At 39.9% G+C, this 25,810-nt stretch overlaps 2 protein-coding genes across 4 annotated transcripts; both read right to left on the bottom strand.

The window, feature by feature from the left end:
- Nucleotides 1-1,260: 1,260 nt before the first annotated feature.
- On the bottom strand, nucleotides 1,261-25,801 carry LOC116708941 (coiled-coil domain-containing protein 85C-A-like). Its single transcript, XM_032547106.1, has 5 exons — nucleotides 25,013-25,801; nucleotides 7,635-7,714; nucleotides 5,717-5,809; nucleotides 5,550-5,648; nucleotides 1,261-4,774 (listed from the first exon to the last, which is right to left on the bottom strand). The coding sequence occupies exons 1-5, from the start codon at nucleotides 25,647-25,649 to the stop codon at nucleotides 4,682-4,684; spliced, it is 1,002 nt and encodes a 333-aa protein (XP_032402997.1). The 5' UTR covers nucleotides 25,650-25,801; the 3' UTR covers nucleotides 1,261-4,681.
- Nucleotides 10,518-23,219, bottom strand: LOC116708936 (WAS/WASL-interacting protein family member 3-like). Of its 3 annotated transcripts, none has more exons than XM_032547097.1 (5): nucleotides 15,196-23,219; nucleotides 11,808-15,116; nucleotides 11,649-11,702; nucleotides 11,209-11,324; nucleotides 10,518-10,904 (listed from the first exon to the last, which is right to left on the bottom strand). In XM_032547097.1, the coding sequence occupies exons 1-2, from the start codon at nucleotides 15,887-15,889 to the stop codon at nucleotides 14,371-14,373; spliced, it is 1,440 nt and encodes a 479-aa protein (XP_032402988.1). In that variant the 5' UTR covers nucleotides 15,890-23,219; the 3' UTR covers nucleotides 10,518-10,904; nucleotides 11,209-11,324; nucleotides 11,649-11,702; nucleotides 11,808-14,370. The 3 variants fall into 3 exon arrangements, with proteins under 3 accessions (XP_032402988.1, XP_032402987.1, XP_032402989.1); XM_032547096.1 differs by having other exon boundaries at nucleotides 10,518-10,895; XM_032547098.1 differs by lacking the exons at nucleotides 11,649-11,702; nucleotides 11,808-15,116 and having other exon boundaries at nucleotides 10,518-10,895; nucleotides 15,196-16,115.
- Nucleotides 25,802-25,810: the final 9 nt, after the last annotated feature.

Genomic DNA, 25,810 nt, shown 5'->3' with positions numbered 1-25,810 from the left:
TTAGTGTTTTTGCACTGTATGTCCTATGTCAGGAGATCCAACTGCATCAGATCAAAGTCTGGTAGTAAAACCTCCCAGAAATGCTGAGTCACTGGTTGCTATGGCGACTCCCTCCTTTTCTGGTAGGGGGGAGGTTGGGCCCACAGGAGAAATCCTTCATCGGACAAAAATTCAAGCCTCAGACAAACTAACTGTGCAAACTGAGAGCTGTATTAAACAAATTAAACTGTAAAACCCTTTGGTAAATTAAATTTTATGATAGATTGGGTTAAACATACTCTTCAGTTCCAAATAGATGGAAAAAACTTTCGAGTTTAAGCTAGGTCTAAGCTAAACAGTCAGCATGAAATCTGAAAACGAAAAAGATAACAAAACTTAAACTGTGGTTCTGGTGAAACTGTATCAAAGTTCTCAACTTATCTGATTTGTGTACAATTGTAATTTCTACACAATGACATAATCGACATGACATAATCGGTTTGCAAATCAAACCGATTATGGCTTATATGTTCAAGGACATAAATTCACAAACAAATCATGAATAATAATGAATATTTGGAGTTTAAATTTAGTTCATAACGTTTTTGTAACTATGAACACGAAATACGCAACACTCACAATTACATGTTCCGGGTGAAAAATGGTGAAGGCCAACTAAGAAATTGGTTCAAAACAGACAAAGTTTTATTTATTTTTTTTATTTAAATAGGTAAACTTAATTTTCACAATTAGGCTTACTGAGTCGTGATGTTCCTGTCCTGAAGTGATGCGCTAGGTTTACATCAGATGTGACAGGAAGCACAACTTACAAAATTCTCCACTTTCAACTCTTTCATCCCTTCAAGAAACAAAATATTTTTCCTAAAAGTTTTGAGGATTATCCAGATTTTTGGTTGGTTTTTTTTGGCAAAAGTAAGATGGATATTTAAGTTTGAACTCTTCCATGGATGCCATTTCTGACAAGTCTTCGTCTGTTGATAAATCATAAATTATGAGCCTAACTTTCTCTACTGCTACTAACAAAACATCCTGGTGATATATGACAAAAAAAAAAAAAAGAAAAAACTTAGGAGAACAAAACATAAACTTCATGCACTGAAGTGGATTTTGAGTATAAAATGTGATTTGACTTTTAAACATTTAGTTTAACTCCTGTTTTCTTCATATCTGTACTCCTGTTTTATTATAATCATCATTGTTCAGTCGTTTATTGTGGTTTGGTTTCTACTTAGGATAAAAACACTTTCACAGACTCATATCTGATCCTGAGCGTCGTAAATCTTTATTGTTTTTGCAGTTTCCCGGTGATAAGATGAGTGAGATAGATAGTGTCCTCATCCTTGACCTTAAGCGTGATCCAAACATCCATCATGACTGTTCATTCACATGTCAAAGTGGTGAAAAACAAGTAAACTGAACCCAACAATCACATGTTGTAGTAGCAGAAGTATCAGGTGTAGTTTCAGTAATTACTTACTCATTTAGTTCCAAAAGTAAATAATTGTGGTGAGAACTTCTCTACAGTAAACTGTATTTACATTCCCGCAGTCTGTAAAGTGGTGTTGTGCAATAAATACAGTGAGATCATCACAAATTCACCTGTTATTATTTTCACATGAGGCAAACAGGCTGAACTGAAAACAGTAAATATGAACTCAGGGATATATGAAATAATGTCGTTCTACCTGTGGATATGGAAGCTCAGATGTGCCACAATTTAAATGGCCTCTCACAAACAAAGTTAGTATGTCTGAGTCGTAAAACATACAGAAAAGGTCCATTAAGAGCAGATTTATTTATTTTTCTTTAATTAAAAGTACATAGTTTATTGTTTTAATTCTCTCTGGGAATGATGCCAAAGCAATAAAGAGATTTTTAATCCATGCATTAAACTACTGCTTTAGTTTAATTTAATGTCAATACTAGAACTTATTTAATTTCAACATCATTTAGAATTTTTTGTTCCTGTGATCATCAATTTGTTATGTTACCTGCTTATATTATTGATTTTTTTGTAACTTTGGATTCCGTTAAATTATTTAGATATTTTTCAGTTTTAGATTTTTAGCAGCAAAAGAAAAAATAGCGTCATGTGTAAGGAAACAGGAATATAAGTTGAATAAATAAACTGAATTAAATATTTCTGCACACATGGCAATTTAAACAAGCAATAAAGCAGCACACATTTACAAAAAAAAAAACTTTAATATTCATCTAAAAGTATTTTAATTTTCTTAAGCTATTCTCATGAATAACAGGTTTGCTAAAATACATCTGCAGCTGCATACACACATTCAAAAACCAGCTGTTTCTAATGTTTTTCTTTTCCACCAATCCGTACAATAAAATGTGCTCGTCTGGGTTTTAACTTACAAATAAAAGCGCTTATTTCAGACCATTAAACCTAATTTCAACCATTGTGTGTATTTTTAAACAGAAAACTCCGAATCACTGTGGGCAGGTTCAAAATCCAGCTAAACTCAATTTATTTAACAGAAATATATGCTGTAAAATCTACATTAAGTCAGCATATCTACTCCTGACAGAAAGGCAGCACATAGTACATACACTTAATCACCAGTGGGATCAACTTAACAAACTTTTGGGAAAACTGATCCTCTGTTTTCTCCTTTAAATGAGGCTCTAGCTCACTCAGCTCAGCCTCAAAGTAAGGCATTTATATCTGAGGTTGTTCAGGAGTTTGGAGAACAAATCAGTGTAAAGAATTGGATTATTAGGAAGTGTTTGCACTGATTTTGTTGAGTTTTTAACATCATCTTCTAATTTCAGTTCTGCACAAACAAGCAATAAACAGCAATTTTATTTCAGCTGTAGGTAACTGAAATTTCTAAGAAGAGATTTTTTTTTTTTAAATCACTTTGAAGCAAAAACATGCTTTTATAGTCCTCGGATGTAGATGAATTAAAGGTCCTTGCTATTTAGAGGATATGCATTAGCCAGCTCTGTTAAAAAACACAACATGCAGCAGCAAACAACAGGAAGATGCCAAACATTGTGCCAAGATGGAAGGAAAGACTGCAGCATGGCTGGTACAGTTCATCATGTTTGCTAAAGATGTGATTCTGTTGAGACTTAAAGGTGGAAATCTCCTTCTGGGTATATTCGCTGAAGTAATAAGCAATTATTCAACCTAATATCGCCTTTCTATCTCAACACTCTCTGTCCATTCTCCTCTGCATGCAACTGAAAAGTTGTACCTAATAAAGTGGCCAGAGAGTGTGTTGTTTCTGCGTAAGGCTGGGTGATATGGTATGAAAATTAATCTCCAATTTTTTACCAGATCCAATTTCCAATTTGATTTTTTCCCTTGCTTTCTTTTATAAAAAAAAAAAGAAAAGAAAAGAAAAGAAAGGAAATTATAAATGACAAAAAAGTGGGGGTTTTTCTCCCTTCTGTGAGTATTAAGGCCAGGCTACCAGAATCTTTGTTTAATTATGAGAATATACAGTCATGATATTAGCAGGGAAGTTTTAAAAACAAAAACAAAAAAACTTTTATTAGAAAAAAAGTTTGGGTTAGGTATTTTTATTTAAAAAAAATTTAATTACTACTTAATTTCCCTAAAATTGTGACTTAATTCTCGTAATTAAGAATAAAAAAAATCTTAGTCTGGCCCTAATATTTTGTTGTCAAAGCCCAAGCAAGTAGAAAATGTCAAACAAAATGGCGGCGCCGGACTAGCCGACATCACCCTGGACTGTGGAAACCCAGGGAATGCTTTGGTTCTGCGTGATTGCAGGGTGGCGCAGAAAACAGGCAGATAAATCACAGCTTTGTCTCTTCATGAATACAATTCTCCAGTCTGTGGAGCTGAAAAATGAAGCTTCGGGTTTAGAATTTAGCGTTCCAACCGGCCAATCAGCGAACAGAAGAAGTTGAGAACGATGACGTCGATTTTCTGCGCTGTTGTAGTCTGTAGTTTTAGCGGATGGAGTGAACGGAGCCGTTCAGTCCGTGTTGGCCACGGTCCCAAATATTAAACTAACATTCACAGCCATCTCGTTCAGCTCGATGCTTTTCTCTTCGCAGTGGAAGACGATTGTTTACAACGCGAGCAACTCCCGATAAATTCATAGGGGCGATACCGGCGCTTTACATACGTCACGGCCGACCGTTAGCGATTAGCAATCGTTTCTAAATAGCCGCCGATGGCTCAGGCCCTTTGTAGGAAGCAAAGCGCTGTTTTTGTTGTTTTTTTTTTTTTACCAAGCTAGACTGAAATCGGCTAGCTTGGTAAAAAGCTAGGGAAATTCAGAGTTGTAGAGCAGAATGTCGTCGTTAGAGATGAAGGGAGACACGAACTCGCGCCCAGAACTCAATGAAGGGATCCCCAAGTGATCTGGAGTCGATCTCCCCAAGTGATCTGGAGTCGATCTCCCCAAGTGATCTGGAGTCGGTGGGGAGAAGGACGCTTTGGACCGGTTATCTCTAAGATATCAGGAAAGTGGAAGACTGTGGATGGATCTGCTACATAAAACCGAAAATTTGCTGATTTAAAACTGTATTTACACCGTAAATCCACATGGTGGCATCAGTGAGCCGTTTCAGCATCCTGTCCAGGACTATTGAAACTTTGTGCATTTGTGTAGTAAAAGGTGTGCCCATTTTTCTCTGCTGCTTCCGTTTGAGGATCATGCTGAGGGTTTGATGGTGGGTTCTCCTACTGGACCGGACCTTGGAGCTGGTTTCCTAGTAGCTGCTGTCGAACAGAGAGCTTTGAACCAGCAGTGTCGCCCAGCTTTCTCCAAACCACCTGCAAGGCAAGAAATGCAGCTCTCAGCAAATGTTAACCAATCACACTGAGGCAGGCCCTTAAAAATGATATAAATCATCAAAATATTTCCAAAGATTAGTGATCAAACATTTTAAGCTTTTCATTACTTCAAGAGTTAATTATTTTTCTAGATTTGGGTTCATGTTCTGAGATGCACTCAGAGGTTACTTAAACATATATATTTACATATTTTTACTTTGTCACAAGTAACATTTACACAATTGTTGATTAATTTGAATTGTCCCTACTAAATGAATATATATATATATATATTATTTTTCTTTTTTTTTTAAGTACCCGTACAAGAAGATATTCAAGTAAGAGTAAAAAAGTGTTTGGTAAAAAGTCTACTCGAATATTAACTGATCAAACCAACAACCATTTAATACATAAAAATTATATTTTTATGTACCAAATGTAAAATTATGTTGAAATTTTGGTATTTTAAGGATCAAAATGAAAATTATTAATATAAGTAACATGTTATTACAAAATTATGCAAAAGAAAAAAAAACATCTTTTTTTTTCAATATAAAACATGAAATTGTATCAAAACTGCAGGTGAATGTCTGTCTGGTTAAAACAAGCTTCATTCAGACGTTTTACTCAAGAGTAATGATACTTCAAAATAAAATTACTCCTGATATTAGTAAAAATACTCCTAAAAATATATTATTTAAAAAGTTGCCAAAATAACTCAGAACCCAACTCTGGAAGTATTCAGGAGAAACACTGAAACAAGAATGAAACTTACGTTGCACATCTCTCTGACGATGGCTTTCTCCTTATCGTTGAGGTCTTCATCGAATTCCCTCGAGTTCTGACTGTCCAGCTTGTCATGGACCTCCAGCACCTACACACACTTAGACTCAATTACAGAATAATCAAAATATTTCCTACCACACAGTGTTCAGAGTTTACCTTCATGGCATGGACTACAGCTTCGGGTTTCTGTGCCAGAGGCAGGTAGAACCCCGTAGGGGACAGTTCTCCACTGGGAGTCCGAGGATGGTTCTGATGAGAACGAAGATACAAAATCAGTCAAAATTCTGACTTTTTTTCAGAATTACAATTTTCTTCTTAGCATTAAAACATTATGACTTCTTTCCTACAAATTTTGATGTTATTCTCTGAATTCAGAAGTTTTTCTCCGATTGCTGACATTTTTTGAGAATTCCGACGTTTCTTTCAGAATTCTGATGTTTTTCCTCAGAATTTCGACTTTTTCGCAGAATTCCGACTTTTTTCGCAGATTTAAGACTTGTCCCAGAGTTCCGACTTTTTTTTCAGAATTCTGACTTTTTTTCAGACTTCCAACCTTTTTCTCAGAATTCTGACTTTTTTTTTCAGAATTCCAACCTTTTTCTCAGAATTCTGACTTTTTTTTTCAGAATTCCAACCTTTTTCTCAGAATTCTGACTTTTTTCCAGAATTCCAACCTTTTTCTCAGAATTCTGACTTTTTTTCCAGAATTCCAACCTTTTTCTCAGAATTCTGACTTTTTTTCCAGAATTCCAACCTTTTTCTCAGAATTCTGACTTTTTTTTCAGACTTCCAACCTTTTTCTCAGAATTCCAACAATTTCCAAATCTGAATTGTTTAAATTGTTTATGGAAAATCTAGTAGTTAAACTCAAATCTACCAAATAAATTTGGGACAGGCTTTCAGTTCAGGTTCACAAATACTCTTCCGTAGTATTTATAACACATTTATAACATGGTAGTATGAATCATGTGGTGTAAATTCAAGCAGATATGATCTGTGACAAACAGGTCAGGAGGGAGAATGTATGGATCGGTTTCTAAACTAACTATTTCCAACTTTTATAAATATCGCCGTCTATGAGGCCAAACTAGGTGTGCTAGTTCCACAGAAGATCAAGTAAAGCTATAGCTATACTGGCAAAAAGAAAAACTTGGGTAAACAATCGCAGTCACTCCATTCAATACTATTGTCCGTCATGTTGCTTAATTAAGTGACATAGTTGCAAAGGGTCAATTCTGTCACGACATAGTAACGATTTAAACAAACGTGTAAAAAACACTACAGCTTTAACCAAAGCCTATGTTATATTTCATGGTTTTTATTCATACGTTTCAGGATTTACAGGTAAAAGAAATCAAACTATATAAAGAAAAGGAGGCTGGTGAAACCGTATGTAACAGGAGAGCTGCAGTGTTTGCATTTACTGGCAAGAGTCAGCTGCTCTGATTGAGCTCATCAATAGGTCATGGCGTTCTCCAATACAAATCAGACCAAAGCCTGAGGTGTTGCTCAGTCCCAGACCAAAACTGAGAGCAGCAAAAAATAAACGTTTTAAACACAATCATGTTTCTATTAAAAATAAAGGAGAAGAATCCCAAGCAAAACAACACTTTATGTTCATGTTATAGTGGAACTAGGACTATTTCATCAATAGAAAGGAATTATTGACTTAAAATAACTCCTATATCTTGGTGAAAAGTTAGTTTTGTCTCATTTTTACAGATATTGGTACTAACACTACTTGGTAAGAATTTTAGTTTTTGCAGTGGAGATGGAAGTAATTTCTCCATGTGTTGAAATTCTTGTAATAAAACTCAAATACCCCGTAAATAATATAAAGTGGCCTCTTAAAAACCAAACTAGCATTATTGTACATCAATAAAAAGTGCTGCATTATTTAAAAAGTAACTGATGCTGATATTATGAGTTATGTCTGCAAAGACAACACAAGTCCTGACATGTTGTTGCAACTCAGAGCCACTGACACAAAACGCTGTAATTAAAAACTTGTGTAAGGGGCCTACAGCAAATAAATGTCAAATAAAGTGAAGACAAGAATAAAAGTGTAAGTTACCTGCATTGTCAGCAGTTTCTTTTCATCCTCCAGGGTCCTCACCTTGTTCTCTAGCTCTCTGATGTAGCACTCTGATATATCTGCAAGAAAAACACATAAATACTACATTAATTAATGTTTCAGTGACAGTTTGGTGTAAATTCCTAAAGAAACAACATTCTACTTTTAACAAATCATCTCTGTTCTCTGTTGAGAAAATTACTATACAAGCAATAAGCAATCTCAGTTTTAAAAAATCGGGGGGAAAAACAAATCTGAGTTTTAAGCTAAAAAATCAGATCTTTTTGAGGTTCTTCTCATAATAAGAGTTTTCTAGAACCCACGTAAATTAATCTGCACCTACAGCTGAGAACCACATTCTTGATTTTTTTTTTTTTTTTTTCAAAAGAGATTCCAGTTAAGCCGACTAATCCGGTGGCGAAATCCCAGTATTTAGCCAGACCCAACCCCAGCGCTCGAACGCACGTGCTGATTTCAAAGCACGTTTCCGTTAACGGGGAGGAATTTCTGGCACAAAAGGTCCACTGACAGCTTGGCAGCAAACGAGGGAATGAAACCTGTTCTGTCATGAACTTTCACCTGCAATAAAAGCCGTAGCTGTGGTAAATTTGAACAGGTTTTTGTTTTTATTCCAGTGAACAGCAGAATCCAAGCAGATGTTGATTTCGTTTGGCCACCATGTTTGATGCTGTTGCTGCAGGGCGCAGCTCTCTACAGGTGGCTGGCGCGTTGTCAGCTGATATACCTCACACAGATACTTTCCTGTCAAACGTAATTACAACTTAAGATATTCCAGGATGAGTTTTTGCAGGTTTGACCTGAAAGATTAAGTCAATAAATTCAAAATGTGGCTGATTACTCACCTAATTTGACTGAAAATACTGATAAAAAGAACTTGAAATTATTACATGTAATACACAGTACATTGTAGGATATTTTCAAACACAGTTAGTTTTGATAAAAACATATATTTAGAGAAGAAACCTATTGTGTAATACTTCTTGCAAAACCTCAGAGAACATCGACATTATTTACAGGATTTCTGATTTAAAGACATGTTTATATTTACTCCTAAAGACCCCATTACACTGAGCCAAGAGATTAAAAATGACAACATTTCCAGGATCTTCAGGGACCATTAAGGATCTAATGGTCGCCTCAGAGTTTCCTGACTGGGAACAAGGGGCTTTTATTCAATCATCCAAATTATTTATACCCCGATTCACACTTTGTCAAGCTACAACCACATTTTAGGTGACATATCAATACAAAGTAGGGCATAATTGTGAAAAAAGAATAAAATATACATGCAACATTCTGGCACAACCGGCCCTTTAAGAGCATTAATGACCTTAATTTGACCTAAAATGAAAATGAGTTGAACACCTCTGCCCTAAAAATAACTGTCTTTAAGGAGTTTGCAGCACTTTTAAGATTTTTATTAAAATAAAAACAGATTTACTTTGTGTTGGTCTTGCACACAAGACTAATTACAGTTTGCAGTTGTAGCAGGAAAAAATTTTTACTTTTTACCTCCGGAAGCGTTCCTCTTCTTATATCGAAATGTTTTCTTTTTCCCCATCTGTACATTATTTTTGATGCAACTTTACAAAGAATTGAAAATGTCAACCTTAGTTTTAATCACAGCCTGTCCTGACCAACTTTATCCAGAAATAACTTTAAGCTGTTCTGAATAAAAACATGTGGCAGATTTATTGGGGGAAAACACAACATGGCTCCACACCCGCTCTGCGTAACCTGATGCCACAGTTTGAAATTCTTGCTGTGTATACAGACTTCCATAAATCTATTTTCATCTGGCAATGACAGGAGGGAAATAAAGTGCGGCGCTCGCTGCAACAAAACGCTCACAGCGTTCCTCTGGTAAGGTTTCAATTAACTCCTACAAGCAGAACCAATTCAGGTCCAACGAGCGGACATGGCTGTTTGTTGGGTTGCATTATCTTCAGGTTGTTGATTTGTGTCCAGAAAAGTGACGTCCTGGAAGAAGTAGTGAAAGTCACCGCTGCAGATAAACTGCTGACCTCACACACAAACACAAGAGCAGACTGTGCTGACAAAATAAAACAGAGGACATCCTTTAATTACAGACGGTCAGCACAGATCCAGTTAACCTTCCTGTCTTAGTGCCAGTGAGTCTCCACATGAAGACACTGTAACATGGCGGACATTGAAATACCAATGAGAGACCATTTTTACTCAGGTTTAGTTAAATCTCTGGGTGTTTTCGGATGAGTCCTTACAGGTTTTATACATCAAGTCTTGGATAAAGTATCCAACTTATTGTAGATTCTCTTTCTCCATTAGGAAGGAAAACATGTTAATGTTTCCAATAGGTTTGAAAAACATATTAAGTTGGAGACTAATTGAAGTCAGAGCAACATATTTAAAGCACAAAAACTTAGTCACGGAAATCCAGTGTACTTTATTAGAGCCACTAGTTTTCACACCGCAAGTACTTTTTAAATGTACACATATCCTGTATTTTACTGTTGTTGGTTACGAAGCAGTTGATTTTGTGCACATGACCAAAACCTAGTACTTTGGTTTGTTCACGATCTTAAAGCAAACATTTCAATATGCAGTATTTCTGCAGTTTTAATTAGACTTGCACCAATTTTGTTTGTTTGTTTTGCAGAGTTTCAGTGCAACAGGTTTGTGTGCTCCAATGTAGAGTAAATTGGTCTAAAGCAACTATCCGGTTCAGTCAGTGTGTCTTCCTCTGGTTAAAGTAGCATTAAACTTTCTCCAATCACTTTTAAATTTGTTGGCTAAGCAGATCAGTAGTTGGAATCTCCCATTTTGGCTCAAAATCTAACATATTTATATTTCAATCTGGAGAGACTCAGACGGAAAAGAATAAACAATTAGGAAATTTATTGACAAAAGATGAATAACAATTCTTTGGCGCTCGGGCCCCGGCTGGAGATTTGAGCAGTGAATTCCGGCGAATTCAGATGAGCCCATCAACGCTGAATAGGGATACTCCCCCGGGGCCCGACACTGGTGGTGGAGGTTGGGAAAGATGACGACTTGAAATGCTGGTGGAGAAGGGGAGGAGGTGGGTTGAGCAAAGCTGGAAAGCAACTGGCGGCGTGGGTGTGGAGCCTTTTAACAGAGCTTGATTGAAGATTGGAGAAGGCGGGTCGAGGTCCAGTGATGAAGATGACGCAGTAATTAGATGGAATGGGTGGAGCGGAAGTCTTCCAGCTTGAACTTGCGCCTAGGCTTCATTTCAATCTGGAGAGACTCAGACGGAAAAGAATAAACAATTAGGAAATTTATTGACAAAAGATGAATAACAATTCTTTGGCGCTCGGGCCCCGGCTGGAGATTTGAGCAGTGAATTCCGGCGAATTCAGATGAGCCCATCAACGCTGAATAGGGATACTCCCCCCCAAAACTTCTTTGCAGATGCCGGGGCCGAGGCCAAGACTTTGCTACGAGAGGTGAAATGCAAATGGGAGAAATCGAGGTGACGGATAGCAGTGAAAACCTTGTGGGATGACGCCGCGCCATCTAATAGAAGAAGGCCGACTGAGGGGTTACTTACCTGGTGTGGAGTCGGGCTGGTAGATGAAGGCCAGCTGGGGTGTTATTGGCGTGACGCGAAGTTGGGCTGGTAGATGTAGGCCAGCTGAGGGGTTACTGACATGATGCGGCGTTAGGCTGGGATGATGAGGAGCCGTGCAGGGGAAAAAGGTAGCTGGGGTTATGAATATGCTTAGAGTTGGATAAAAGAATAGCTACGATTCTCATAAAGGAAAGAGAGAGAAAGAGACGCCGATGGATACGAGTTAGCGAAGACTTGTGAAAAGCTAAGAGTAAGCTGATAGACATAGAATTTTAGCGAGGCCGCCCCAAAAGAAAAGAGAAAATGAACTAAGTGAAGTCGGTGAAAGAAAGCCGGTGGTAGTAATAGACTAGAGACAGGAAGAAAGACACCAGGAAACCGGGAGCTGAAGATCTAAGCGAAGCTGGGAGTAAACTCACCGGATAAAGTTGGTAGCCGGCAGGGACAAGAGGTGGGATTGCTTGAAATGGAACCTGAAAGTGGCAGCACGGGAGGATGAGCGGGGCTTTTATGAGTTCAGGGCTTGAGCTCTTAAATGGGGTGAACCATCCACCACCAGCGAGTTGCGAAGTGCTTACCTAGGCACTGAGAGACCGTTGAGCTGCGAGAACGGCTAAGAGGTCTGGACGAATGTAGGATGCGAAAGCTGAAGACGACCATCGGCCGAGTTGCTGGAGGGTTGACGTGGGAATACCCTGCGCGGCTGCGGATGTAGCCGCTCCTATTCTAAAGGAGTGGCCTGAGAATTGGCTAGGAGGGAGGTTGGATGCGGCTAGAAGTAGCTTCAGGTGCTTTAGGAACCAGGCCGAGGACATGGGGAAACCTTCGGGGGTTAGGAACAGGGGTTCGGGGGAAAAACTCAATTTGTGTCTTAAGAGCGCGAATTTGAACATGGCTAAAAAAGGGCAGAACGGACCATCGGTACGAGCTATGACGATGGTGCATGCGCCTTTAGATTTAGTATGCTTGAGGGATAAGCTGTAATAATTAACGTGGAAACTGAGGTCAGAAACCGCTAAGTCTCTAGAAGGGATGAATGTGGTATTTGGGGACGTGAACTCGCTTAGACGAAGGAGCCCATAAAAAGCTAAAAGAAACGAACTCGAGAGGAGGCTCTGGAGATAAGGAGAGTAGGAACTGAGTCGAAGGGCATTGAGTAACTTAATGAGAATGGGAAGGGTGATAGGTTTTCTACTATCTGGGAGGGAAGGACGAACGTTAGAAATACCCTTTAACAGAAGCTTTATAACATTGTCACGAAAAAAGCTAACAGAAGAGGAAGACTGGGAAAGTTGGGAGAAAAAATTTATACCTGCGACGAGACTGCGGATATAAGAGGGCTTCAGATTAAGATGAACGAAGCAATGGGTAATGAAAGCGATGACTGAGCTAACTTGAACGGGATAAAGTGGGGTCTTGTGAACAGAGCAGAAGTTTGCAAACTTGTGCCAGGCGAAGGTGTAAGATTTGAACGTAGAATGAGCGAGGCCATTTTTAATGTAAAAGTTAGCCAACTGGAGCAAGGGTAAAAGAGAAGGGGAGATTAATTCAGGATGAGGTTGTCGAAGGAGGGAACAGGCGTCGGGAGGAGGTCGGCTGAAGGGCAGAGGCGACGAAAGGTCTGAAATTGAAGACGAGACAGAGCATCGGCAATGGCGTTAGAATGACCTGGAATGTGACGCGCAGAGAGGATGAAATTGTTGATCACGGATTGCCATGTAATACGACGAAGAAAAGGCATAATAGACTTGGAAGAAGAGCGGCCTTTACTAATAGCTTCTACAACTGCGGCATTATCGCAAAATGCGACAATGTGCTTGCGTTTCCACTGGTTTCCCCAGAGGCAGCATGCTGTAGCAATGGGGACTATTTCATAAAAAGCCGAAGATTCTGACCGAGGAACCGAAAGAGGCCATTTCTCAGCGAACCAGCTGCCCTGAAAAAAGCCCCCGTATCCTGCGGAAGGAGCAGCATCGGTGTAAAACTGGGCGGAATCAGCGGAGAGGATGACGTCATCATAGAAAAAAGAAATGCCGTTCCAGGAGTTAAGCAGAGAGGACCAAAAAACGAGATCAGAGCGGCAGCCGTCATCCAAAACGATTCGATCGAATAGAGAGGGAACTGAATTAGCGAGGTCGAGCAACCTGGAGATAAAAGAGCGACCTTGAGGGATTATGCGCATGGCGAAGTTAAGATGCCCGAGCAGCGAGAGAAGCTGGCGCTTGGAAAGAGTCGGGGATGAAAGATAAGCTTGGGAGATTTCACGAATGCGAGCTAATTTATCGGCTGGCAGCGAAGCAACCATTTTTACCGAGTCCAGAGAGATGCCGAGAAAGTCTAATTTTTTTCGCGGACCAACAGTTTTCTCCTCGGAGAGGGGAACGCCGACGCGGAGAAAAAGGTCTTTCAATTTGCTGAGCGAACGGGGAAAAGGGTGGGGCGGATCTATAAGCAGAAAGTCATCAAGGAGGTGGAGCACGGAGGGAAGTTTGACAACATTTAGCAAAATCCAGCAGAGAGCTTCAGAAAATGAATTAAAGAGACTGGGGCTGCTCCTGCATCCAAAAGTCAGACGGACAAAGAAATAAAATTTTTCGTCCCATTTAGCACCCAGCAGGTGCCACTGCGAGGGATGCACGGGCAAGATCTTAAAAGCGTCAGTAATGTCGGCTTTGGCCAGCCACGCTCCTGGACCGGCTTTCTTTATTAACGCTATGGCATGATCTACTGTGGCATAAAAGAGTGAAAAGGGTGGCTTCGGAATAAGGCTATTAATGCTAGGGTGGGAACCAGAATGAGGCGCAGACAGATCAAGAATCAAACGTTTTTTCCCTGAATATTTGCGGATCGCGACTCCGAGGGGATTGACGCGAAAGAGGGAGAAGGGAGGGGAAACGCAGGGGCCGATGACGTAACCTTTAGACACCTCTTTCTGTAATAAGTGGGAGACGGCGCTCGGATCTAACAGCGCTGATTGGAGATTTGGAATGACTATAGAAGAAGCGGGGGGATGAGGTATACCTATGAAAAAACCCTGGGAGAGACCAGTGATTAGGAAATTAACGAATGATTGATCGGGATGATACTGTAAAAGGAAAGCCAATTCGGGAACTAGAATGGGAGTCGAAAGAAATTGGAAAACTAATTCCTGAAACCTCGACGGTTTCTGCTGGGAAAGGTGCGGCGGGGGCAGACGGACTTGGGATGAGCGTCCCTGCAGAAACTACAGATGTGAAGGAAAGCACATTTGGGAAATGAACAGACACCTTCATTAAAGTTATTGCAGATAGGCATGTTATTATGAACCTGCACCTGTCTGCCGTGACGATCTTGCGACGGGATTCTGAGAAGAGATGGCGGAGAAGCCGCGGCGGGAGGACCTGGCTTAAATGGGAGAGATGGGCAGAAGGCGCTAAGATGGCCCGAAATGCCGCACAGGTGGCATGAAACAGCTTGGGTAAGCATGATGAGAATCTCCGTATCCAGAGTAGACCAGTTGAGATTCAGACCAGAGCGGGAGAGGACGGCGGCAGCTTTGGTAGCGAAAGCTTTGTGATATTGATAAAATAGAGATCGACCATATTGCAAATGAAGATCAGCGATCAATGCCAAATATGCATCCAAATCTATTCTGCGCTCAGGGTAAACTGAACAGATGACATCCCTAAAGACACTGAATGCGGCTAGGAACTGCCCGATAGACAAATCTTTCGCTAGGCGGGGATCCGAAGATTTAATGATTGCTGAAAATTGATCGGATGAAGCAATACTTTGGTCGACTACGGGAGAGGGAAGGAGAATGGAAGCTAAATTGATGTACTGTCCTTGCAGTATCTTTGAGCGCAGTCTGGGAGAGATGTTGGCGTGCAAAGGCGTATAAGCCGCACCTGTTAAGGGAAGGATATGGCCGAGGAAAAATCAGAGCGATTGAGAAAACAAGAGTAAAGTTTAGAAAAACGGACTTACCTGAAGGCGGCGCAGGCCGGGCGTTAGCGAGGGTGAACACCGTTGGAGGTGGCTGAAGAGAGGGAGGAGGGGCAACTGGAGCGGCAGAGAAAGGGATTGAGGACGCCACCGCGAAGTTAGAAGCACCGTGTTGAAGCTGGTAGGACAGCGCTGATACGGAACGCTGAAGAGAATCCATGGATGCGACGAGAGAGGACGCAAGGACCAGGTCAGAAGAGGGGGGGAGGGGAGGCAGAGAGTGGGGACCTGAGGAGGGACCGGGGGCTTCTGGAGGTACGACGGGAGCGTTAGGAGGAGGATTAGGATTTGGCGGTGGAGCTGAAGGAGGCCCAGGTAAACAAGAGGACAACTGAGAGGAGGGGGGGCGGCCCTTGCGTCGCTTGGCTGGAGGAGCGACGGACTTGCAGGATCTTTTCCCGCTGACTGATGAAGGGGGAGCAGGGGGAGACGGAGGAATATAGGGCGGAGAGGTGTCGATGAACGGCATGAGGGCAGCGAGAGAGGCAACCTGCGGAGATTGAAGGCCAGCGGCGAGGGAGACGCCTTTGGATTTAAGGAAAGAAGCTGGGGAGAGGTGGTCCGGGCGCATGGCCAAACGAGAGCTGCGGCGGACGGGAGAGGAGGAGGGGGGAGCCGGACCCTCACGAGAGGCGACCGGAGAACCAGGAGGGATATCGGACTCGAAGTCAGACATGACGAACGCGTACCAACTTGAGCAAAGCTGGAAAGCAACTGGCGGCGTGGGTGTGGAGCCTTTTAACAGAGCTTGATTGAAGATTGGAGAAGGCGGGTCGAGGTCCAGTGATGAAGATGACGCAGTAATTAGATGGAATGGGTGGAGCGGAAGTCTTCCAGCTTGAACTTGCGCCTAGGCTTCATTTGTCAGACCTAAACTAAATTAGTTACAAAATTAAAGTCTTAAAATGCAATTTATGTTACGTGAAAGTTGTACTATATTGGTGAAAACACAATAAAATAATAATTTCATTGTTTCGTTTTAGTCTGTGGACATAATTCTGAAGTTGGCATCTGATTTGTAGCTGACATAAAGGGCCAGTTTTAAATAACAAAGATGCTATTTCAACATTTCTACAACAAAATCTAACATACTTAAACTTACCAAAGCTGGACAACATTATTCTTCACTGAACAGAGTTTTTTCTAAGCATTTGTGTTTAAAAATATACTTACAAATATTAGAATGCTTACTTTTTTGCAAGAAAAAAAAAGATGCTCTTAGAGTGCTTAAAGTCAAACCTGGACTGAACTATTGATTTGTTATTTTCACTCTTTACTCAACTTCATAAACACAAACTGGGAATTTCAAGTTTTCTTTAAAGTCTTGGGAACCGTTTATTGTGCATCATCTTGTCTCATGAACTGTACATTGTTTTACAACCAACTTTCTAGTAGAAAAAAAAAACCATGCAGCAAAAGAATGAAGTCCCTGTGAGAGTCTGAGTTTCAGACAAGTCATGAGGTCTCTTTCTAAAGAAAATCATGCGATTAAAAAAACATAAAACTCAACAGTGCTTGAAGATAAGAACAATATTCAGTGGAAAAAGATTATTGGTGTAAAGGAAGGATTAGCTGGAGTTTAAAAGCTGAAAAAGTGGAGTAGCGCCACAGCCTGCAAACATGTTTAAACTGGTTAAACTGGCACCAGCTTACTTCAAACAATGCATCTATCGAGGTACAGATACGGGCCAATAGGAACTTTACATTTTGCATATATAAAGATGGTTGCAGAAGAACTACATGAGATGAAATTCAACAGATTTAGTTCTTGAGATTGTCAAAAACCAATCGGAGATCAATTAAAGGGAGAAACGGTTTATTTAGAAATCTGTCAATGCTTGTTAGAGAATATCTTAAAAGTGAATAATGTTCCTTTGGAACTGCTTCTTCTCTTAAATGTAAACAATTGGGTTGGAAAAAATAGTCAAACCTGTTTTTTCTAAACTCATGATCACCGCAAAACAATATCACAGATATTTCTATGTGAAACACACAGAAGCATCAGAAAAGTTTCATATTGGAGCTGATCAACCTGCAGATTCTACTGCACTGTTTATCACTTATTTTATAATAAATGTTATAAGTAAAAAAATATCTGCAAGTAGAACTGGTATTGTTTTTCAATATTTGCGAATTATTTACTTAAAACAAGCTCCTTTATCTTGCTACAAAGTGACTTGCAAGTTATTTTTTGTCTTATTGCAAGTGCACAAAGATTCACTAGAAATATTTGGAGTGATTTTGTGCCTCTGCAGTGTGGACTGCAAAGACCCACGAGAGGTCGTGGGTTCAAATCCCGGACAAGCCCCCATTTGTCATGCCTGGCTCAAAAGCGATGACAAAAATGGGAGACAGACGATCGTCACACAACATATAGGATGTTTGTTTGTTTTTTTAATTTAATACTTCTTGCTTGTTTCATAATTGGCTAATACCTTTTCATAAGTTTATGGTGTGAAGTACTTAGAACTGCCTTGTTGCAATGTGACGTCATGCGCACAAGATCCTGCCCTCCATCTCCCTACTGGAGGGGAAAAACCTGTTCGCTAACAACAACTAGCATTAGTTTTAGCTGTCAAGTTGTCAACATCCATCCATCCATTTTCTGTACACCCTTGTCCTTAGAGCGGTCAGGAGGGGTGCTGGTGCCGATCTCCAGCGAACGTTTCGGGTGAGAGGTGGGGTACACCCTGGACAGGTCGCCAGTCAGTCGCAAAAGTTGTCAACATAACACGCTAAATTTTAAATGTACGCATGATATAGGCTATAAAAGAAAATGGGATACAGTGCTTTGCTAATAATTGTTAACATGACATCTATATAACAAGGTCAAAGAAAAAATAGCAAGGAAGAGGGAAGTAGGTCAGTTATGCTAGCTTGACTATGACAACCGTAACATGCAGATGTGCTGCAGAATTTGAGATGTTTTGGTTCAGTTGGAAAAAAAAGACACCCAACATACCAACTCTGTAGAGCTGGTGTTTAAATGAGCTAATAAAATAAATCACCGCTGTGTTCAGACGATCACTTATTGATAATCACAAACTAAACATCAACCCTGAAACCATAAACCTGTATCATACTGAATGTTTTGTTCTTTGTGTGAGAAATGTTTGCATGTTTTGGGTTGGTTTTTTTTGCATTGAATCCTAATACAGTAGTGGAGCTGTTGTCAGTCAGTTGCTATGGTAATGGGTCTGTATGTACAGTAAGTGTACGAGTGGTTTTGAGTTGTTTCTCTGTGTTATTTTCCCTTTGCTGCATTAAATTAATAATACCCACATATTCAGGTTTCATTTTGCTGACAGAATTATTCTTCTTTGGCAGCACAGCTACAGATGGCAGGTAAAAGAAAAGTCTTTCTGGCCTTCAGCGTGAGAATGTGTGAAATTTACGGATGTAAACAACATGCAACGTTTCTATACAAATCAACTTGACGTGATTTGGAAATCCCTCGGATGTTTGTGTTTGCAGACGACTCAGTTATCTCTTACTACAAATTAAAAGGTTGTTTTACTGGAACTCTTTCCAGGAACTCCACTGAGTTTGCAGGATTTCCACCTTAAGATATTTCTCTAGCCGTTCTCAAGCTGCACTCCTTCACCCTGACCTCACGAGACAACCCCCCCATAAAACCCAGTTTAACCACCGTTTATGTGCGTTTCTGGTCCTGTTAGTTCACCGCTCCGCATCTGAACTGATAAAACAGACGTCAGCTGAGGTGGGGCCCCCATAAAATCTGAGGCTCGACCTCTGACCCCGGCCGTCCCACAGTGGATGGGACAGAGAGGATTGGGAAGGGGGGGAGGTTATGGGAAGCTCTGCACAGCCACTCTTTGAAGAGCGACACCCCCCCTCCATTGTCTGCCACATAAAGCAGTGAGACAGATGGCACAGGGAGCACAAATGTGTTGGGAATGAGGCCAACTGGGAAAAATACCACCACATCACTGGGAAAGAAAGAAGCACTGGTTCAGAGCACCCATCAGGATGTAACTGCTTCTACAGCAGGACGACTGATATAGGATTAATAGGTCTGCAGTGATTTTAAGAATTTATATTCTCAGCTTCGTCTCTAACTTTTGTCTTAAAGGAAGGAAAGAAAACCAATGACTTTATCTGGGTTGTATTAGTTTAGAATAAGGATGAAAGTTACACTGGGTTACAAAAATATTTTTTGGAAGTTGTCTGGTTTTTTTCAACTGAATTAGGACTAATTTGCACCGCTGAATCCAAAAAATACATCCGTTTTTCTCAATCAGTTTTTTATTCTAATATGATTTACCAATCTTCTGACTGAACTCATGACATTTTTGTGACATTATCAGTTCATTTCCCAAAATATTTCTCATCCAGAAAATGTTTTAGGAGAAAAAAAAATTGTTTCCTAACAGAGTGTATTAATTAAATGTTACAAACTTGTATTTCTGTAAATTGAATAATAAACACTAATAAGGGTAAGTGCATGTAAACTGAACATTACGTGTTCATCTCTCCTCCTGCTCATCACTCATTGATCCCAGATTCTCAGACGTGAGAACAAGTCACACATTTTGATGCTCATGTTGCTCCATAGTTCAGAAAGTTTACCTGATGGAGCAAAACCAATGTGATTCTTGGATTCAGCACGTCGAAATTACCCTAAAACAGTTGAAAACCCCCAGACAGTGTTTTGGCTGTTGACCAATGTTATCGATTAATGAGTTAATATTATTTTATATATATTTATATTACATTTTTGGGGTTCAGCTGTGTTAAATACTGACTGAATAAGCAGAAAATAGCGCTTTTCTCACATTATTAAAACGTAGGTTCAAACATGCTTATTGGCTTCGTGTTACAAATTTTTGTTATTTACTTCGTTTTTCTGTCATCATCACATCCTCGCTTTTGTAGCTAATCAGTAAGTTTTTGCTTGAATTCGCTCTTCTCTTCTCACCAATGCAGCTGTTTAAATTTCAAAACAAAACTGCATGTTTGGATCGTTTCTCTTTCCTGTGATGGTACGGCTCAACATCGCCCTCTGCCTGATGGAGGCCAAACTACAACAGGGAGTTGCTAAAGCAAAAGAAGGTTTAAATGAACGTTATTAGTCAATAGAATTAAACAAATTTTAATCTAATAAACTATTAATCGACATCTCTAGTTTAGCATCCAGCGCATAAGTAAGGAACTTGTCTTGTGACTGGGTTTTTCTAGATAACTTGACTGAGAGATCAGCTGGTTATGAGATATTTGTGATGAATTAGAACTAAAACAAACTGAAACCAATTCAGCTAAACCAAATAAAATTAAACCAAACTGAATTGTAATAAACTCAACTAGTTAGGTTAAACTGAAAATAAATAAGCTGAACTGAATCGAATTGAAATTACCTAAACTAAAATAAACTGGACTCAGAGTTCAGACGATTCTTCACATTTACATGTTATTTCACTCCTCCTGCGCTATCAGAATAAAATGGAAATGTTCCCCAGCAGCAGAGCCTGTAAATATTTGACTGCTGGAACTATTGAAGATTAATCGCCTTTAAAAAAAAAAATCCGTCACATTCCTGCTGGTGCTGTAAGAAACTGAGGCAAAGAAGAGAAAACAGAGAAAAACTCGACCTCAGCACAAACACGCCCTGAAAGTCCCACACAAAACGCTGCATGTGCACAATGCAAACTCGCACAATGATTTATCTGTTCTGCTCATATTCATCGATGTTAATTGCTCATTTGGCCCGTTTAACCACCTCACCAGTCTCATCCCAGCAGGTGGATTTTCTCCAGCCATGCTGGATAAAACAATGCCTCTTTATCACTTCAACATCAGGGTTTTTTCCCACAAAGCTTCTGGGGATCTGTGCGCTCAGGAATGTCGGGAATTATCACTAAGTAGCTTTTCCTCAACAAATCCCTGTAAGACCTGACAGTTTTTTGCAACACAAATTACTTTGTGTGTGTGTGTGTTTCAGAGATTATCTAAATTGGCAGTATTGGGGAATATTTACATAAAACACAGAGCTTCTTGGTTGGCAAAACTGTGCAGGTTCTGAATCTACTCTTATTTATTTTCTGATACATAATTCAGAATGTCGTTTCACATTTAATTCTGCAGAATTAGAGTAAAAATTAACTCTGAGGCAAAGTCAGATTTATTTACCCGTGTTCCGACTGAGAAATCAGAAAAAGTGACAGAATGTGCATCATTACAGCTCAAAAACTGGGATTTGGGATTGATCTGGTGAGAGGCGTACCGCAGCTAAAGCTAAGGAAAGCAGAGAAAGAGGGCGTGGCTTCTATCAAGTAGGCGGAGCTTTTGTGCTAAAGCTAAAACACAGTAGAAATATTTGGGATGTAGCCTGTTTTAAGTGGGCAGAGCTTTTGTGCTAATACTAGAGCCAAAACACACCAGAAGTAGATTGGATGTAGCATGTATCAAGTGAGCTAACGCTAAAGCTAAAAAACACTGGAAATAGATGAGGCTTGGCTACCATCAAGTGGGCGGAGCTTTTGTGCTAACGCTAAAACACAGCAGAAATAGATGAGGTGTGACTTTTATCAAGTGGGCTGGGCTTTTGTGCTAATGCTATAGCCAAAACACACCAAGTAGATGGGATGTAGAATGTATCAAGTGAGCTAACGCTCAAGCTAAAACACACTGGAAATAGATGGGTGTGGTTTATATCAAGTGGGCGGGGCTTTAGCCTGGTGGGAGGGAGATTTAACCTAAAGCTAAAACACAGCAGAGAGAATAAGGGATGGCTTATGTCAGACATGCAGGGGTCTAGTAGCATCTAATATTTCATTATAAACAAAAAGCAACAAAAACACACTTTCATCAACTTTAATCTTCATTAAAGTTCATTCTAAGCACAGATGCTGAGTTTAAGATCTTCAGTGATGTCTCTCTACCATGACAAAGTTTAAAACTAAGTCCTGAAATGAGTAATTATACCAAAACTCACACAAGATTTCAAGGATTCTTAAAACAACAGATGTTGTGAAAGAAACCAAACTTTATGAAATTGTTTCTAATTTTTTTTCTTCTTTCCTCTGCCAAACATGATGAAGCACTGATTAACCCCAAGCAAACCTAGTTAGTTTCTCTTTGTCAAACATTTGTGACTCATTTGTTGGCATCTAGAAAGTTGGTCAAAACTGGCCCAACAAACAATGTTTTCATTGTGTAACCAACTCCTTTTCTTGCCATGTCAAGTATAAATTTAAATATAATTCAGGGGAAATCAGTCCTGGAGAAACTGACTCATTGAAAATTGATAAAAATAGTTAGTGTGATCAATTAAATAAAATCTCTGAAAGGACTGGATGTAAAACCAGGTGCTGTTGGCGGTCAACCGGAACCCAAACAAGACATAGTCTCTGGTCAGGATCAGTTTTCCAGTCTAAGCTCTTCAGTAAACAAACTCAAGCCAGAAAACTCCTGACTTGCATCTCGACGGCGACTGATCCTCCATCTGTGCTCTGTCTCGTACCGTCACAGCTAAGGTGCTAAATCCTCGTTAGACCTGTTGGAGTAATCACGACCGGACCATCTGTGCTGACCGGGCCAGACAGAGGAAGATCGGTGACAGAAACCATCTGTGTGTGAGGCCAGAAATATACCTCTGACTCTAAAGTCGGACTCTCGTTAGCTGGTCTTTATTCAGGATAGTTACTGAAACGTTCATTTATTTCAGTGACTGTTTACGTTTTGTTCATTCCGATTATCTTTCTTGGAGGTGACCGATTATGCTTCGTTGAGCCTGTATGTCTACAGGCTTTACAAAACATGTAAATAATTTTTTTTTAACAAAATCAGAGGTTTTACAGAGGTAAAACCAGCTGACCAAACGTCCTGGAGCACCACTTCGGTTGCTAGGGAACGGCCCGGCTCAGCTGGGGTTCCTAGGTAACCACACAGTTCCATTTTCTGACTTAACAATCGTGAGGTTTTTTTAAACGGCTCATTTTCTAGACACCAAAAACCATTAACACACAAAACAGCTTGGTGGTGTTTTTTTTTTTTTTTTTTAAACATTGTGGCTGTTTTTTTTAGAAGCAGTTTAAACCCAAATGGAAATTTAAAAATGTGCAAAATGTGACTTTTAAAACCTTTAACTAATAAAAATGATAAAAACCCAAAACTCGGTTACTGAGAAAACAACAATATGACAAAAGACCAATAAAAAAAAACTACCTTTAATACAAATATGTGCCTCAACTAAAATAAAAGTTACATTCCTAAAATATTTGAATTTGAAACAAAGTTTCTAGTTTTTGATATTATTCTCATTTATTTACAATAGATGCCCAATTCTAAGAACATGCAATCCTGTTGGTGATTGTTATAGTAACAATATGGCTTACCATAAATAAACCAAAATTAGAAACATTAATATATTTGGTTTGGGTTCATAGCAAAAAAGACCCTAGATAATGAAAAAATAAAAATAAATTTCATTATTTCCATAATTGAACATTTATACTTATCATTAGTACTTAAATAACTGTTTTCAGTGATATTAATATACTGTTATGATAACTAGAAATGTACACTATATTGTGCTTTTAACCAGCGTGCAGCGTGTTATAAACTGGTATCTATAACCAACATTTAAATTCTCTTCAACATGAGCTGAACTTTGAATTCTCCTTTTCCAGATTAGAGCGACTCCCAAACGTTACGGGCCGATAAACCGGGATAAGTTCAGGGTTTTATGGCTGCAAAGGGAAAATAAGTCGAATAGAAATAAGAAAAATCACCTCAGTGAATTTTTCTGCAACATCTATTTAAGAAAGCTGAGTTAACAGGAAGTAAATGGAGATTTTTTTTATAGCTGAGTGGTTTTATGATCTGAGTAAAGTAGCATTTTTAAAATGGAGGACTGTTTTGTTTACATATACAGTATTGTCTTTACTTTTAGTTTATTTTGCTTGGTTTACTTTCACCTCCACTCAACATAATGTGAATATGATCTGAGAAGAATACAGTATATTATTATTATTACTATTATAATTATTCCTATATATAATTTTAAACATTTTAAGAACTTTTTGTGTGACCCTTTCTGCCTGAACCTGCTGAATTTCCACTTTGCTGGATAATAAAGACAGTTTCTATTCTACAATTTTCTATCCTGTTCTAATTATTCCAATCAGAAATGAAAGCCATGTTGAGCATGGTCCGTTTCGTGAACATATTTTTATATTTGTATTGTTATCAGAGGTGGGTAGTGCCCAAATATTGTACTAAAGTAAGAGTAGCACTACTTCAACATATTTTACTCAAGTAAAAGTAAAAAAGTATTTGGTAAAAAGTACTGAGTAACTAATTAAAACTTAAAATTACATCATAAGGACTAAAATATAAAGTCAAAATGTAATTAATATAAACAACATAATTACAAAAAATAAGGAAAAGTAAACATTTTTCCAAATCAGTTTCTTTCAACATAAATCTTAATTAAATTGACACAGAAACTGAATTTTTGGATAAAACATGTTTGTTCTTCATTCGGTAAAGTTACTCACCGTGGATTGTGTATCCAGAAATTTTACTTAAGTACAAATACAGATACTTGGTAATAAAATTACCCTAAAGTAAAAAGTACAGCGTAGTAAAAATACTCGTAGAAGTAATTTTTTCCAAAAACGTTACTCAAGTGAATGTAACCAATTACTAGCAACTCTGTTAATTATCTGCACTTTTAGTTTATTTTACTTAGTTTGCACACTTTTTCCTTCCACCGAACTTTTGTGGATATTCGTCACTCTGTAAAGAACCAGATTCTGCGGTAATCGATAGTTTTCACCTGATCGGAACTCAGCGGTGCCTCCATGAGCTGACAGATCGTCCACGGACCGCCTCAGCGGGCCCGCCTTCCCCCCGCAGCCCTTCAGGTAGGCGGTCTGGTGGTCCGGACTCCCCCCGCTGCTCCCGTCGCCTCCGTCCCGGGGCGGCACCGGTCCGCTCAGGCTGGACTGGCTGTCGATGGAGCTCCGGGACCCGGCTCCGCTCCTCTCCTCGTCCAGCATGAGGACGATCTCCTTGAGCTCGGCGTTCTCCGCCCGCAGCGTCTCCTGCCCGGCCTCCAGCTCGGTCAGCTTCTGCTGGTACAGCCCCAGCTCCCGCCACAGCACGCCGGCCGTGTAGCGGCCGAAGCGCTGCCACTCGCGGGACACCTTCCGGTCCTTCTGCCGGTCGTCGTCCAGGAAGCAGCAGAGCTCCCGCAGCTCCTGGTTGTCCTCCTGCAGCTTCTGGTTCACCTCCTTCAAGCTCCGGATCTCCTGGAGGTGGACCTGCAGGCTGCGGTTCACGTCCTTCATCAGCTTCCCGTGCTCCAGCATCACGTCCGTGCTGCGGTTCTGCAGAGCCCGCAGCGTCCGGATCAGGTCCTCCTTACCGAACCTCTGCAGGTCCTGGTCGGAGAGCCGGATCAGGTCCTCCATGTCCGAACCGGTATGTTGAAACGAGCAAGCAGTCCTCCAACAGGTCTGGAACAGCTAAGTTATGATAAAACCCATCCTGCGGAAGGAACAGAACCAGAACCGGCAGAGGAAAAACACAGAGTTCCCAACATCCCAGATCAGAATTTGTTGCTCCTGAAGTA

Source organism: Xiphophorus hellerii, chromosome 19 (genome assembly GCF_003331165.1).
Source record: "Xiphophorus hellerii strain 12219 chromosome 19, Xiphophorus_hellerii-4.1, whole genome shotgun sequence".
NCBI lineage: Eukaryota > Metazoa > Chordata > Actinopteri > Cyprinodontiformes > Poeciliidae > Xiphophorus > Xiphophorus hellerii.
The sequence above is the reverse complement of the archived record's forward strand: the minus strand, read 5'-3'. Positions and strand labels throughout refer to the sequence as shown.

Bases quoted from the DNA above. Each gene is read 5' to 3' on its own strand.
- LOC116708936 (XM_032547097.1), bottom strand. From the start codon at position 15,889: ATGTCTGACTTCGAGTCCGATATCCCTCCTGGTTCTCCGGTCGCCTCT. The intron at 15,117-15,195 runs GTAAGTCCGTTT...TTCCCTTAACAG, and splicing joins CCGGCCTGCGCCGCCTTCAG to GTGCGGCTTATACGCCTTTG.
- LOC116708941 (XM_032547106.1), bottom strand. From the start codon at position 25,649: ATGGAGGACCTGATCCGGCTCTCCGACCAGGACCTGCAGAGGTTCGGT. The intron at 7,715-25,012 runs GTGAAAACTATC...TTTTTCTTGCAG, and splicing joins CACCGCTGAGTTCCGATCAG to ATATATCAGAGTGCTACATC. The intron at 4,775-5,549 runs GTAAGTTTCATT...CTTGCCTTGCAG, and splicing joins TCGTCAGAGAGATGTGCAAC to GTGGTTTGGAGAAAGCTGGG.